The sequence below is a fragment of the Lichenostomus cassidix genome, chromosome 4 (genome assembly GCF_008360975.1).
Source record: "Lichenostomus cassidix isolate B80296 chromosome 4, HeHo_3.0, whole genome shotgun sequence".
Lineage (NCBI taxonomy): Eukaryota > Metazoa > Chordata > Aves > Passeriformes > Meliphagidae > Lichenostomus > Lichenostomus cassidix.
The window spans coordinates 27,986,278-28,000,087 of NC_139484.1; the positions used below are offsets into that span (position 1 = coordinate 27,986,278).

General features: G+C 36.8%; 1 protein-coding gene across 13 annotated transcripts in view; it reads left to right on the top strand.

Annotated features, from left to right (window-relative positions):
• FHIP1A (FHF complex subunit HOOK interacting protein 1A) overlaps positions 1-13,810 on the top strand; it is a 111,039-nt gene that overhangs the window by 77,437 nt on the left and 19,792 nt on the right. For all 13 annotated transcript variants that reach the window (XM_085058500.1, XM_085058494.1, XM_085058495.1 and 10 more), the window contains 3 exons: positions 717-1,343; positions 6,076-6,234; positions 8,355-8,441. In XM_085058500.1, the coding sequence (XP_084914626.1) occupies positions 717-1,343; positions 6,076-6,234; positions 8,355-8,441 (873 nt within the window). The remainder of the gene's footprint in view (positions 1-716; positions 1,344-6,075; positions 6,235-8,354; positions 8,442-13,810) is intronic.

The following is a 13,810-nucleotide window of genomic DNA, read 5'->3' on the forward strand; positions in this document are numbered from 1 at the left end:
TTCTCACCTAACCTAGTGATGCTGTTGTGTTAGGGGAGCCATTGTTCCTTTATGGTTTTGTGGCAATTATCCTCCACAAAAGGGCTAAAGACAATGGTTTTTTTTGCAGACAGCGAACTTTATTGTGTGCATGCACAAGAGAATGTAATTCAGGGTTACAAGTGCTGGGATGACTGTTACTGCTGTATTGAAAGTTGCAAGAGCATGTGGGCATCAGTGGCCATTTGGTATCATATAAAAGATGTCAAGGAAAGAGCAGCACTGTGGGCTGCTACTACTCTTACTACTGCAAATAATCCTGTGATATTGATATTCCTGAGCACAGTTACTCTGGCGGGAGAGCAGGACCTTTGATTTCAGTCCTCTGTGACAAAGAAATTTGTTTCAAACATCATTGATACTTAGTTTCTGAACACTAAGGAAACCTAGTTTATCCCTATTTCAAGACCCCCTGGTTTTCAGGCATAAGGGTAAATGGCAAATTTATGTGCTTGTTAAAAAAAAGTGAACAAAAGCATGATATTTTTGCCTTGTATATGCCAAATACGAAACTTTTAGGGTTTGTCTGTCAAGCTTTTTAAGTTTGAAAACATAAAATTACTTAATGCTTTTTGTGTTAAATGATTTTGATTAAATTTTTCGTTGTAGTGGTAAGTGCATGCTTTTTATAATGCATTCAAGTGCATTAAAACTGAGCTGCCTTTTTTTCTCCTTAGGTTCTGAAAATCTTGGAGAAGCATGATCCTTTGAAAAACACTCAGGCAAAGTATGGGACAATCTCACCTGATGAGGCCAGCACTGTCCAGAATTATGTGGAGCACATGCTTTTCTTATTAATTGAGGAGCAAGCAAAGGATGCCTCAATGGGGCCTATTCTGGAGTTTGTGGTCTCAGAAAACATCATGGAGAAGCTTTTCCTTTGGAGCCTACGGCGAGAGTTCACCGATGAGACAAAAATTGAGCAACTGAAAATGTATGAAATGCTTGTAACCCAGTCTCATCAGCCTTTGCTGCATCACAAGCCCATTTTGAAGCCTTTGATGATGTTGCTGAGTTCCTGCTCAGGAACAACCACTCCAACAGTGGAAACAGAGTTGGTTGTCCTCTTGAACCAGCTCTGCTCTATAATAGCCAAAGATCCCTCCATTTTAGAACTGTTTTTCCACACTAGTGAGGACCAAGGAGCTGCCAATTTCCTCATATTTTCCCTGCTGATCCCCTTCATCCATCGAGAAGGAACAGTAGGCCAACAGGCCCGGGATGCGCTGCTTTTCATAATGTCTCTGTCTGCAGAAAACAACCTTGTCGCAAACCACATAGCAGAAAACACCTATTTTTGCCCAGTAAGTTGTTCTTACTTTGCATGTTCTTCAGTGCTAAACGAACTGTCTTCCCTGCATTCTTTCATCCTTTTCTGTAATTTTTGATAAAGAAGTGTAGTAACACATTTGTTCCTGCTAACAGCTATTTCACAAATGGTTATGCTGTTTAAACCATCCCTAATGCCAAACACAGTCTTCCTTCTTGTGTCCATACCAGTGTCTTGTGCTTTTGGGCCAGCACAAGTGTTTTTGCAGTCACACAGTGAATTGTATCAGGAAACTGATGGAAGTTATAGCAGAACTGAGTGGGAGATCTGTCCTGTCTCACTGTGAGGCCCTGTTGAGATTCTGGGGCTGAAGGGAGTGAGAAATGGGAATGAGGTGTCCTGAGGTGGTTGTTTCTGGTGGCAGCACAAGCTTAACTTGGCTGTGCTTCCCACACTGACATTAGTTCAACAGTTCAAAAACAAGTGTGAGAATAGTGAGAGTGGTATAGAAATGTAATAATTTTTGCAAGATAAAAGGGAGATTTGCTTGTCACAAAATTGGATGTTTCTGTGGCTATCTCAGGCTAACAACCATCTTGCTATGTTGTTCTCTGTTACAAAACTTGGTAGCACTGTTGCATTTTTACACCTGGCAAATTGATCTTACTACATAAATAGAAAACCTTTACTTACCTTGCTGTTAACTGATTTAACTAACAAAGCTGTCCCACTGCAGTTTTAAAGGTAAAGCAGACTGGAATAACAACACCTGCTTCTTCATGCCTTATCGTAGTCTAAGATCTGCAAGGGTTTTGTTCAAACTCAAATATCATGCTGTACAAAAGTTGCTCTTGTGAGTCACTTTTTGGATGGATCTTTTATATTCTGCATGGCTGGCATTTTAATTTAATCAATGCCAGAAAAATGAAGTGGAGGAGAGTCTTACATAGCTACCAAAGCAGCGAGCTGTAGAAGAGAGAGCGCTAGAATCCCTGCCACTGCTCGACAGCTGCTGCAGCCTTAGGTTTGCATTTATTCTGAGATTGCTTTGAGCAGTGGGGCAGGGCCACATTTGCAGGCTAGGTGAGACATACAAATTCCACAACAAAACTTCTTTTGTCAGTTGTAAACATTACATCAATTTGAGATTCCAGCTGACCTTGTTTAATAGATACTGCCAAAGAATACGGTATTGATTCTCAAACTGTCCCCAAGACAGATACCATTATTGGATCCATGCTGCAACTTCCATAATTACATTTTCCAATTAATTAAAAAAAAAAAAAAGAACCAACCTTATTACACTGAAGATAAAAGCCAGCTTCCAACAGCAGGGAGCCATGATTGACAATCATTCCAATTAGGAAGGCTTCTTGTCAAAATGTGCTAAAATCAGACTATTCTGAACAGTAATGAGGTTGGCCTAAGTCTATAATAAGACTTTAATGTAATGCCATAGATTTAGCTTACTAGCACAGTACCTTTTTTGAATTTGAGTTGTGATGAGCTGAAAAACAGATTTTTTTCTGATGGAGGATTCTGTAGGGGTCAGTGACATTGCTGTATATCACTGAAATCAGTGCAAATGTTGCCTCAGGTACTGTGCAAAACGGTTGATGCAGTCCTGTGTTGATAGGGGAGTCATTTGGGTGGCACTGTGTTGATGTTGTCTCTGTTTCTGGGAATGGGTAAGCATGTAAGGTTTTCTTTACTATGCCTTATTGCATAGTATAGGCATCCCCTGGGATAGGGTCTGGCCATAAATCTCCACTACCTCATGTTCCCAGATCAGGGTTAGATCTGTGCCAAAGTGAACCTGAAAGTTTTCTTCATACTGGTTTTTTTGCCATAACTTCTGTTAACAGCTTTTTAAAAACTGGCTTGTCTGTAGATCCACAGTATTCAAAACTGTAGGTGAAAAAACTATAAGGAAGGAAGGAGACAGGTTGCAGTGGGATACTTCACTAACAAATGTTTTTAACACGGATTTTGTGGACAAGCTATTGGGTGAAGTTTTCTGATTTTACGCCAAATAATTTTTAGTAAGTTTTGACCTGAAAGTTTTCTGAATCTGATTGAAGATACTATGTGTTCAGCATTATAATGAGAAAAAAATGTTTCTAAAGAATTTTGAGCAGGATAACATCTCGCAGTCCCTCATAAAACTTTGCATTTGTAAATACCTCGCAGCTTAGGAAAGCAACTCTAAAAGCAGGAGGAGGGATGGCTCTGCAGTGCCCTTGAAAAGTTGAGGCTGCAGAGAGATTGAAAGACTATGGATGTAGGAGGAGAGGGAATAAAAAAGGAAGTAATTTTCTAGATGACAATTGATTATGCATTAACAACACATTATAATCACATAATGTACCTGGGATTACAAATCATATAGTCAGTGTCTTCTGTGAGTCGAGAGGAAGTAAATAAATCAGGGAAACTGGTATGTAGAGAGACTCATGATTTGATGGTGAGAAAGAAACTGCTGGAGATACTTGTAAAAGTAGATGAGCGTGTGGGGCTGATGTGACAAATGTTGGAAGAAGCTTAAAAGGACACTGCTTTGCGTAAAACAAAAAATACAACCAGTCTTGCTTTTTCAGGATTTGAACACATTCATTTCCTTCCCTTCCAAAATTTTTTTCATTGATATTTCATTATTGATTAAAACTGTTTTGTTGGTAATTTCAAATGGTAACCCTATTTATACCATTTACTTCTGTGACTATTTAAAGATATTTTTTATCTAAAGAGGTGAAATTGCTTCCAGTGGCTACTGTCTCAGTGCTTAAGAAACATAATTTCATAGAGCCATTTGTGTTGTTCTTCATAGCAAAAATAAGAGCTTCCTAAACTTTCCAGATTTTAGCAGCTACATCTGTCACTTCTTACTTCAGTAAGTCTGACAAACTAAAGAATTGAAGACATTGACTGACTGTGAGTTCACTGCTCTTTTTAGTGGAGAGTAGTGTGTTTTGTTCAAGGTCAGCTTTGTGTGCTTAAGTGCTGATACCCATATGAAGGAAAAACGTGGATGTGACACAGCTTTGAGAATCAGTTTGCATACTGAGAGGGTGTGTTTGTGTTTATGAATAGAAATTAAATTTTAAGCAGACAATGGAAAATCAAGTTTGCATTAATGAAAAGCTCACAAGACAAACGAATCTCAAATTCTCTCATTGTCTGAAGCCCTTGGTTTGTGAGAGTGTTTGTGTGGGTTATGTATAGGTAGTTCTATAAGAGCTTTTTTCTGAGCCCTTCTACTGTGAGAAAGAAAAAGCCCAAAAGAGATTCTATTTAGAGAAGAATGGGACTGGACAAATAAAGCTTTGCTCAATAGCTTTAGCTTCTTAGTTTTCTAACATACGTCTAGCTTTTCCCTATATCTGTCTGGGTATATAAAACTGTATATATGTCACTGCACTAAAAGCACTGAATTTACACAGTATTCTCCCCTCCTCTTTAATGTTTGTCTTACTTACCTATGCCAGAATAAACCCATCTTCAAAATTATATGAATTAGGAATAGGAAGTATTCAGAAAGACTGCCTTGGTCTGACTGTATGGATTAACAGTTGGAATTGCTTGTGTTTGTGTATGATCAAAACCTAAACTGCTTCTGTGAACCCTTGGTCTTTGACCTGAACATTGTCAATTGTTTGTTTTCCAGTGTTTTCTAGTAGATAAGAGCTGTGGTTCACCTGAACTCTTATAATTTGACAGTCTAGACCTGCAGATGCCAAGTAGCCATCTGTAAGAGGAAATATTCTTAGAAGAGTCTGTTGAATGAAAACTAAAAAGATTTCCATCTGGCCAAATTGTTCCCATTAAAATGAGAGTCATCTCAAAGAATTACCGTGAAGTTGAATGAAATCATGTCAGAAGGATAAGAATCCTAAGTAATATTTGGAAAATTTCCATATTCAAATAACTTTAATGATTAAAAACTGCATCTGAAAATATCGTACTCTGGATACGTACGGATTCAGCAAAATTTAAAAACCTTTTTGGAAATACATTTTTAAGTTGTAACTGAAAATGTTCTCTTGTGCTTCAGTGATACATTATACATAAATCACCTGTATGCCTTAATATTACTGGAAACATTGTTTAAACAGTAACTTTTTTCAGATTTTGTTTATTTTCGCCTTCCAAATAAGTAAGAAAGGAAAAGGCAAAATTATGAACAATGTAAATAGTTCCTTTAAAGTGGATTCAGCTGAATTTAAGTGCCTGGAAATCAAAGTCAATGTGTATCTATGGTCTAAGTGGATCTGAACTTCATTTTTGTTGACAGGGCACTTTCCCCCTCCATTTCTGATGTGTCATGTTTCCAAAAGAAATTACTTCATATAGCCATTTGTGAGGAGTAACATTTGAATCACCAATAAAAGACAAGCTGTAGATATATAGCACTGATGCCTGTTTCTAAAAGGGACTGAAAGAAAATGCAACATAATTTTAGAAAAATTTAAAAAGAAATTATAACTTTGGATTTAAAAAAAACCAACACCAACAAACAGACAAGACAGCCTGATTTTCTCTGTTACTTTCTTCCAAATACCAGGTCTTGAAAGAAATGTATTATAAGGGAGGCTCTTTAAAATATTTATGTCTTTCTGCCACAGGACTTTTTTGAAAGGAAATTAATTTAATCTTAACACTCTCTTATGTTACTAAAACTAGGAGGAGAAACCATTTGTGGTATTGCCAGTCAAGCAGAAGGACAGTTGCTAAGTTAACTTATTTCTTCTTCTGTTTCTGAAATACAGGTGCTAGCAACAGGACTAAGTGGCCTCTATTCATCTTTGCCTACGAAGCTGGAAGAAAAAGGAGAAGAATGGCACTGTCTGATGAAAGATGACTGGCTTTTGTCACCAGCCCTTGTACAATTCATGAATTCCCTTGAATTTTGCAATGCTGTGATACAGGTAACTGAACTGAGTTAGCCTGTTCTTTAGAAGTTCTGTCTCCTGCAGAAGTTTGTAAGTTACAGAGTATATTTACTTTTATTAATGGCATGAACTATTAAAGTTAGACTAAACCAAGCTGCTTATAAAATGAATGCCTAGTGCTGTCTGTCCTGGTTATAAGGATGGACTAATATGTTTGTGGTTTTCAGGTGCCAAATGTTTCAAATGAAAATTTGATATTACCTTATATAATCAGAAGGATTGTCTTTTAAAAGAAAAAACAAATATTTTTTGCATTTTAATACCACCGTTGATCCTAGAAGGAAATTGAATGCCTTTACATGTGGAAGAATGTAGGGTTTATATCTGTATTTGTTTAAGCTCTCATAATGGTGTACAAAAGAAAATAGTGCAAATAGTCTGTTTTCCTGTTGGTAAGTATAACATAAAGAAAGCATTCTAAACAGAATTATTTTGGTCTCCTCCTAGAAATATAAATTCAGTTTAGGTTGGCCTGTTTTGAATCTATTCTGTTCTTCCACTTTTTTTTTTCCGGTGCTTTACTCCCTTACTGATTTTTTTTCCCATTTAAATGTAAAATGAAATTTTTGTCTTTAGATATTGTTTTTAAAGTTTGAATACCCTACAGAACCCAAGTCCAATATTTCATTAGAGCATGATATAAATTCTAGAGAAGCTGTGGATTTGTGTTATTTGAGGGAATGTGCTAGATAGGATTGAAAATTTAGTCACATTTACTCTCAAATAAATGATATGTTTCAATGCAATATGTGCAAAGTACAGTAAAAGGAACTGATTGACTATTAAAGCATTGAACAAGCAAAAATAATAGTAGCTGTCATTATTCTAATGCACTATACAAGATTTTTAGCATGCATGTTTAAACATGAAAAGGAGACAATATTAATTTTGGTGTCTAACCAGAGTTATCCTACAGATCAACATTTGCAGGAGATCATAATTGCTACCTTTATTTTGAAAAATTGATATAAAGGGCACTGCAAAAAAATTAAAGAATGAATTCTTTTGAAATCACCGTTCAAATAGACACAAAATGGTTAAGGATTTCAGCTGACATGCTGAAAGAGCAGTATCTGACTGCTGCCTGATGTAGAGTCTTCAGCTGAAGTGAAAGCTCCATTACTGTAGGAATTTTTGCTCTGTGCATGGAATGGTCTGTGTTGACCCAAAAACTTTGGCCAGAGATTAAAACAGTTCAGCTGAGAGAGCTTGCCATTTACTACTTTTCCCCTGTACCACAGCATAGAAGGGACCACCCTTTTTCTTCCTCTTACCAAATTAACGATCACAAATTAAAGGAAGTCTGGTAAGAATTGCAAGTGGGAGAATCTGTTTGAGGCCTTATGTAGGCAGTTACACTCCAGTCTCTGTGGACTTCAAACAGAATATATTGGCTTTGAAAGCTTCTGAATGGAATTTTATTTTGCTTTTATATACATGAATTGATGTGTTTTCATTTCAAAGACAAAATAAGTGCCTCATTACAGAAGTAATTTTTTGGCTTCTAATAACAGCTTGGGGTTTTTTTAAAGCTCTTAACCATCCCATTAAGTGAATAATGCAGGTTTTGTTGTAATTTCTGTTTGTTTTACAGTGGCTGGGAAAAGGGCATGTGAACAGTATATTCTTACCCAATAGCTAGAGAGTGCTTTGGTTTACCTACTCAAACTATAGAAAAACAGCTGTTCTGCTTTCCCTTATTGTAGGAGAACAAGTTAACAATAGCGAATCCACCTTCAAGCGACCCTGACAAGGTTGCAGGGGCTAAATTTAGAATCTCAGATCTTGCTTAGATACATGGCTATACACACTTTTCTGTCCATCCATTCATCTTTGTCAGCATGCAGGAAGATTGAAAAGCCCTCTCTCTAAGTTTGGCAGACTTGCTGTAATTAAACATGGTGTGTGTGTTTCTTTGTCGAAGGAACAATTGTTAAGAACCTGAATCATATCAAATGCTGGTGAGAAGGACAAATGAATATGTCTTATTAAATGGGAAAGGGTTTTGATAGTGAATAATAACATTCTGTGCTGCCCTGTCTTGTTTTAAATCTCACTGGAACTGTTCTGTGTCTTTCTCTCCCCCACTTCTTCAGGTGGCACATCCCTTGATACGTAACCAGCTTGTGAATTACATTTACAATGGATTTTTGGTGCCAGTTTTGGCTCCTGCGCTCCATAAGGTCAGTGACGTATGCAAGCATGGCACAAAATAATAACAGGCAAAAGTTTTATGGAAGAGCTCTGTGTAAAGATACTACCAAGTGTAGTGTCAGTTGTGACTTCCATGCAATTCAGTAAGTTTCTAGACTAACTTTCCACCTTTTCATTCCATATACTTTCTTAAGCAACCTATAGGTATTTCTGAAAAGGTTTAAAATTCTAAGTATAATGAAGAACCAAAATATTTGTGCTGTTCTAGACTTAGATCTTATCAAAAAAGTAGGGACATTTCAGACACTTCATCATGGCAGACATGTTTCCATGAACATTTTTTTTTCTAAAGGAAGATGACCACAAGGAGAATGTTTTTAGTCAAGGAATATTATGCTAGTCTTAGCAAAGTTGCCATTGTTTTGTAGTTCCTTATCATATTTGGTAGAGCTGTTTTCCTAAAGCAGAGTTTGGTATCAGTTTTCTAATGTATTAGTGTGCCATTTGTGTTACTTTGAATAAAAAAATTCCATTTTTCTTTGAATTTTAGGGTTTATCCTTTGCAAAATGTGTCACCAGTGTTAGAGTATTATTTATTTACTATTTTTTTGTTAGGCTGCAAGAAGCTGCATTTCCAGCTGTTGCAGAATGTGTCAGTTACCGCAGTTCCCTATCCCTGAAGGTGTTCAAACCCAGGTTGGATGGGACTCTAAGCAGCCTGGTGTAGTGGAAGGTGTCCCTGCTGTTGGCAGGGGAGTTGGAACTAGATGATCTTCAAGGTCCCTTCCAACCCAGGTCATTCTATGGTTCTGTGATTCTAAGAATTAACAGTGTTCATTGCCCTGTGAAAGAACACCTCTTTTGAGGAGAAAACATAAGAACATGAGAGTAAAAATCCACAAAGTACTTCCAGAAGAGAACTAATACATTACTTTTGTAAAGTCTCCTAATTTTCACTAAGTCTACCAAGCAGAAAACATTGCAGCTGTTCCATTTTTTGAGATGACAGTGAAACACTGTACCCGACTTTCTTGTCCACAACTTGTTTCAGTAGCACACACAATTCTTCATGGTAAATAGTCACCAAGAAAGTTGTAACTAATGTAGAGTCTTTCTCAATGATTTGGCAGACCTCAAACACTTGGGAATTGGGTGAGGGTTGAAATAAAGTTTGGCTGTGATCCAGATAAAGGCTGTAGTCTGCCACGAGGTAGTTCACCTCCTTACCTGGCAGTAAATTTTTCTATTTCTGTATCTGGACTTAATCCCTTACCAAGACTTGTAATTAGAAGTGAAAAGCCTAACCAGTTTTAGGTCAAGGTTATGGATAACAAGGGTGATATCAGAATGGATTTTAATCTTAGTGAGTACTATTTTATCTCTGAAGTATTCAAGACTAATCTCAGATTGTTTTGAATACTACCATGCCTCTGAAAGCCATTCTAATCGGTCAGCAAATCTGCTAACCCCCTATTGGGTTGATTACTTCCCTGTTGATGTTACTTAAATAATTTAAAGATTGCTTTCTGATAAGTTCTTTCCTTTGATGAAAATTCTGTTTATATACTCTGAAATTGGGTGAAATAATATTTCTCTTGAAAATGGGGACGTTGGCTGCTACCATAGGTGACTTTCAAAGCCTAGATCTTTCTCAAACCCTGACATTCTGTTTGGTGGCTTGTTCTTCCAGTAATAAACCTTTCCTTGATTACCATTAAAATTGACTTCTTCCTCTTTAAAAATTAACTTCTTGCGTATAAACTTCAAATGCTTTTAATGGAGAAGATGGATTGCACCATCTAGTGGATCTGATACAAGGCTCTCACATCTGTGAGACCAAAACTCCATAGCAAAAGGAATCAAGTAAGTCAAGGCACATTTGACCTCTTCAGTCTTTCTGTCCTGTGCCCCATGTTAATTTAACAGAAAATAAATATTTTGCCCTCTTGCTTTTGGGACAGATGTCTGTGCACTACGATAATTATGCTGCAACAGCTTTTTCCTACATTAAAATGATTGCCATTGAAAACATTATGCTCAGTTGAGGAGTGGGCTTTGAAAATTGTGTCTTCCACTTGGGGACTTAATGTTGTAATTAACCTTGAGGTTAATAAAAATTGGAAAGAGCCAAAATGAGAGGCCAAATGTATCATGACAGTTTTTAAAACAGAAGTTCTTTCATTTAACACAATGCTAAATAGATCTTGTGGTTTTTTTCTTTTAAACTCACTGAAGTTGCTTTGGTGTCATAAAGTCTACTTGTGGTTGAAGATTTTAGTTTTAATTCAGTCATTCAGTTTGGATTGTTCTGATTCATTTTGGCTTGAGTTCAAATACAGTGTGTAATGGAGCATGGTATAAATACCTGATTAGGAAGACACATCTGTGAAAGGTTAAAGAGTGGTAAGAAGAGATGATGGTAATTACTGGTACATGTTCCTAAGGTGTTCTTATAAATCTTATTTCTAGAATTTAACTGGTATGGAACAACTGTTTCTGTTAATTCTTGGTGATAGGAAGGGAAACAAGGGAAGGAAGGAAAGAAGGAAGTCAGCCTAGACCTTGTGTGGCACACAGGTCTTAACATCCCACATCCAATGTGGCACTCATGGTTCAGTCCTGATGTAAAAATTGGAAGGGAGATGAGCTTCTGGCTCTGCTCTTGAATGTCTTGGGTAGGCAAATTACTACCAACCTGATCTTTCTTACTATATTCTAGTTTTTCTTCGAGAGGTATGATCTGAGGAAAAAAATTGCTCTGCAGCAAGACACAGACTCACAATAATTGTTTTTGCAAAGACGGTTCCAGTCAAGAATGGGATTAGACTAGGTATCTCCTGAGGTTCCTTCCAACCCTAACTGTTCTGTGATTGAATACTGTGATATTTTTAATGTATTTTGCCACCAGATCCCCATCCCCATTCAGCAGTGAGCATGCATTTTTCATAATCTTTCTTCTGCTATTGAAGCTATTCTTCAGCCCCAGCTGGGCTTTGGCTTTCCTTATCCTTTCCCTGCATACTCAGACACTTTTTCCGTATTCCTCTTGGGCCACCTTTCCATGCTCCCATCTCTTCATGTTTCAGATTTGTTAGAAGCTCCTAATTCATCCACACAGGCCTCTTGTTTCTTTTCCTTGTTTTCCTTCTCTTCTGCCAACTTAAAATATCTGACTATCAAATAAGACTTTTCATAAAAGTAGCATAAAAAATTCAGTAAGTAGAATTTAATTAAAAGAAGTTCAGAGTTTCAGTATGTGGTCCAAAACTTTGAGATATACTTATGTGTGATCTTGAAATGTTTGTAACATTTATGAAATTGTGTAGAAAGCTCTGTGTTTTTAAAATTTTTGCAGATTGTCTCCCTTTAGATACTTACTATGTACACAGTTGACTGTGTGAATGAAACGGTACGAGACTGTTGAGGATGGAGATGTGTTTCCATTAAAAAGTCAGGGGGTGGGGAGACCAATATATTTTTCTTGGTGTGATTTTTCGGGTTTTATCTTGAGAAGCTAGTATGGAGTTGAAAGGAAGAGTTCTCTAGTTCAGGTTTTTTTCCAGTTAAGGAAGTTTCAAATTGATTGGGCAAGCTAGCAAGCTTGAAATAACCTGTTTTTCACAGGGAGCTCTGTGAAGGTTATTTATGTCGCAGATTAACTGTGATGTGCTTAAATAACCCAAACATTCTCGAGCTTATGACTCCCTAACTTCATTTCTCAAAGATAAGTATCCTAAATATAGCATGTTCTTGTAGCCTAATTTATACCTTGTCTGTACTAGTCTTGTCACTTTGTGTGGGTTATCCCACCTACACATGTAATGAGCGATTGACAAGTATATTCCTATTTCCAAAGCTGCACATTGCTGAATGGGTAGTCAGTGCCCAGATTTGTATTATATAGCTGGGGATATGCATTAACTGGCTGTGCTGGAGAGCCCTGCCTTGTCCTTTGGTTGTCTGGATGTTACTGCACTTTTTACAGAAGAGTTACCTCCCTTACTTCTGACACATGAGTTGCTTGAGACATCAAAAAAAGTGATTCAATGAAATTTTTTGAGGGGGTGCAGGGGAAGGCATGTCTTTGTGCAAGATCAGAAATTCATTTGAAAACAGAGGGAATAAAATGGTTCGCCTGTAAAGATACAGAGCTAAAGAAAATGTTAATTTGGTGGTTTTTTTCCATTACTTAAATTTTTGCCCAAACCGTCTTTCTGGTGTAAATGTCTGGAATTTAGAAAAATTGAGATTATCTGACAGAAACTGTTCTTAAATTAAGACTGGTAACTTTTGATGGCATGTCAGTTACAACTTAAAATTATGCAGCTCTGCATGTTCTTCCCTATATTTTTAATTCTTAGGAAAAAGATACTTGTGAGAATGTATAATTCTGTTCAGAGAATGGTACAGAGCCATGCCATTAAATTCTGTGACATATTTCACTGGCTATTTCCTGCTGCACTTTCAAAACTAACGTCTTTGAGCTCTATCAATAAAATACGAGGTCTTCTGGGGCCAGATTATACAAGGGTCTAAGTAATCGAATAAGACTAATTTTCTCCTCAGTTGAAACCTAATTGAAATCCCAGAGTGAATCCAGAATAACCCTACTGAAGTAATTTTTACTGGTTCTGCTAGAGGCTGTATTGCCTTATTTTTGTCTTTACTTATTTGTTAGTAGACTCTCTTTATTTACCTTATTCTTTTAGGTAGTTACAGCACTTCTGTAGAAATATAAGTGAAATCCTTTTCAGAAGGTCTTGAATATGTATATATTTTGCAGTCAAAAGCACATGCTAGATAATTAGGAGCCGCACTATGGTATTTATAAATATTATGTTTTCTTTGATACAATTCAGATTGGTTATGTACATCCTTCCACTGTAAATGCATGCAATTTCATTTTAGTTTGGCATTCAGAGAATTTGGTTGACAAAGACAGCTATTCAGAACATCTTGAATGTTTATGTAATTTGTGGTACTTCAATTTATTGAAGAAAGCACTAAAATTTGACAAATTATATGATAAAAGCAAAATTTTAATGTCAGCATTTACTGCTCTACTACATGGCTTTTAATTAGTAACTATGTTATAATTATTTTTCTACTTGGAAGGCTTGTTTTAATCTGAATAGGCTTGGTTTAGTCTGAATAATGCAAAATCGTACCAGCTTTTTAGTGTAAAAAATCGCTGTTGGCCAAGTAAACAGAATTGCTCTGCAGAGGTGCTGGCATGGTCCTTTCAAATAAGCTCTGTCAAATGGACCTCAAGTCTACTGCACACTAACCCATCCAAACAAAAGTCTCTGACATGGTGTGCTACTGTGATAATTCAATAATACTTGCTTGATGATTACACAGTTCAGCTAGGGAGAAATGACCTGTAAATTATACTGTA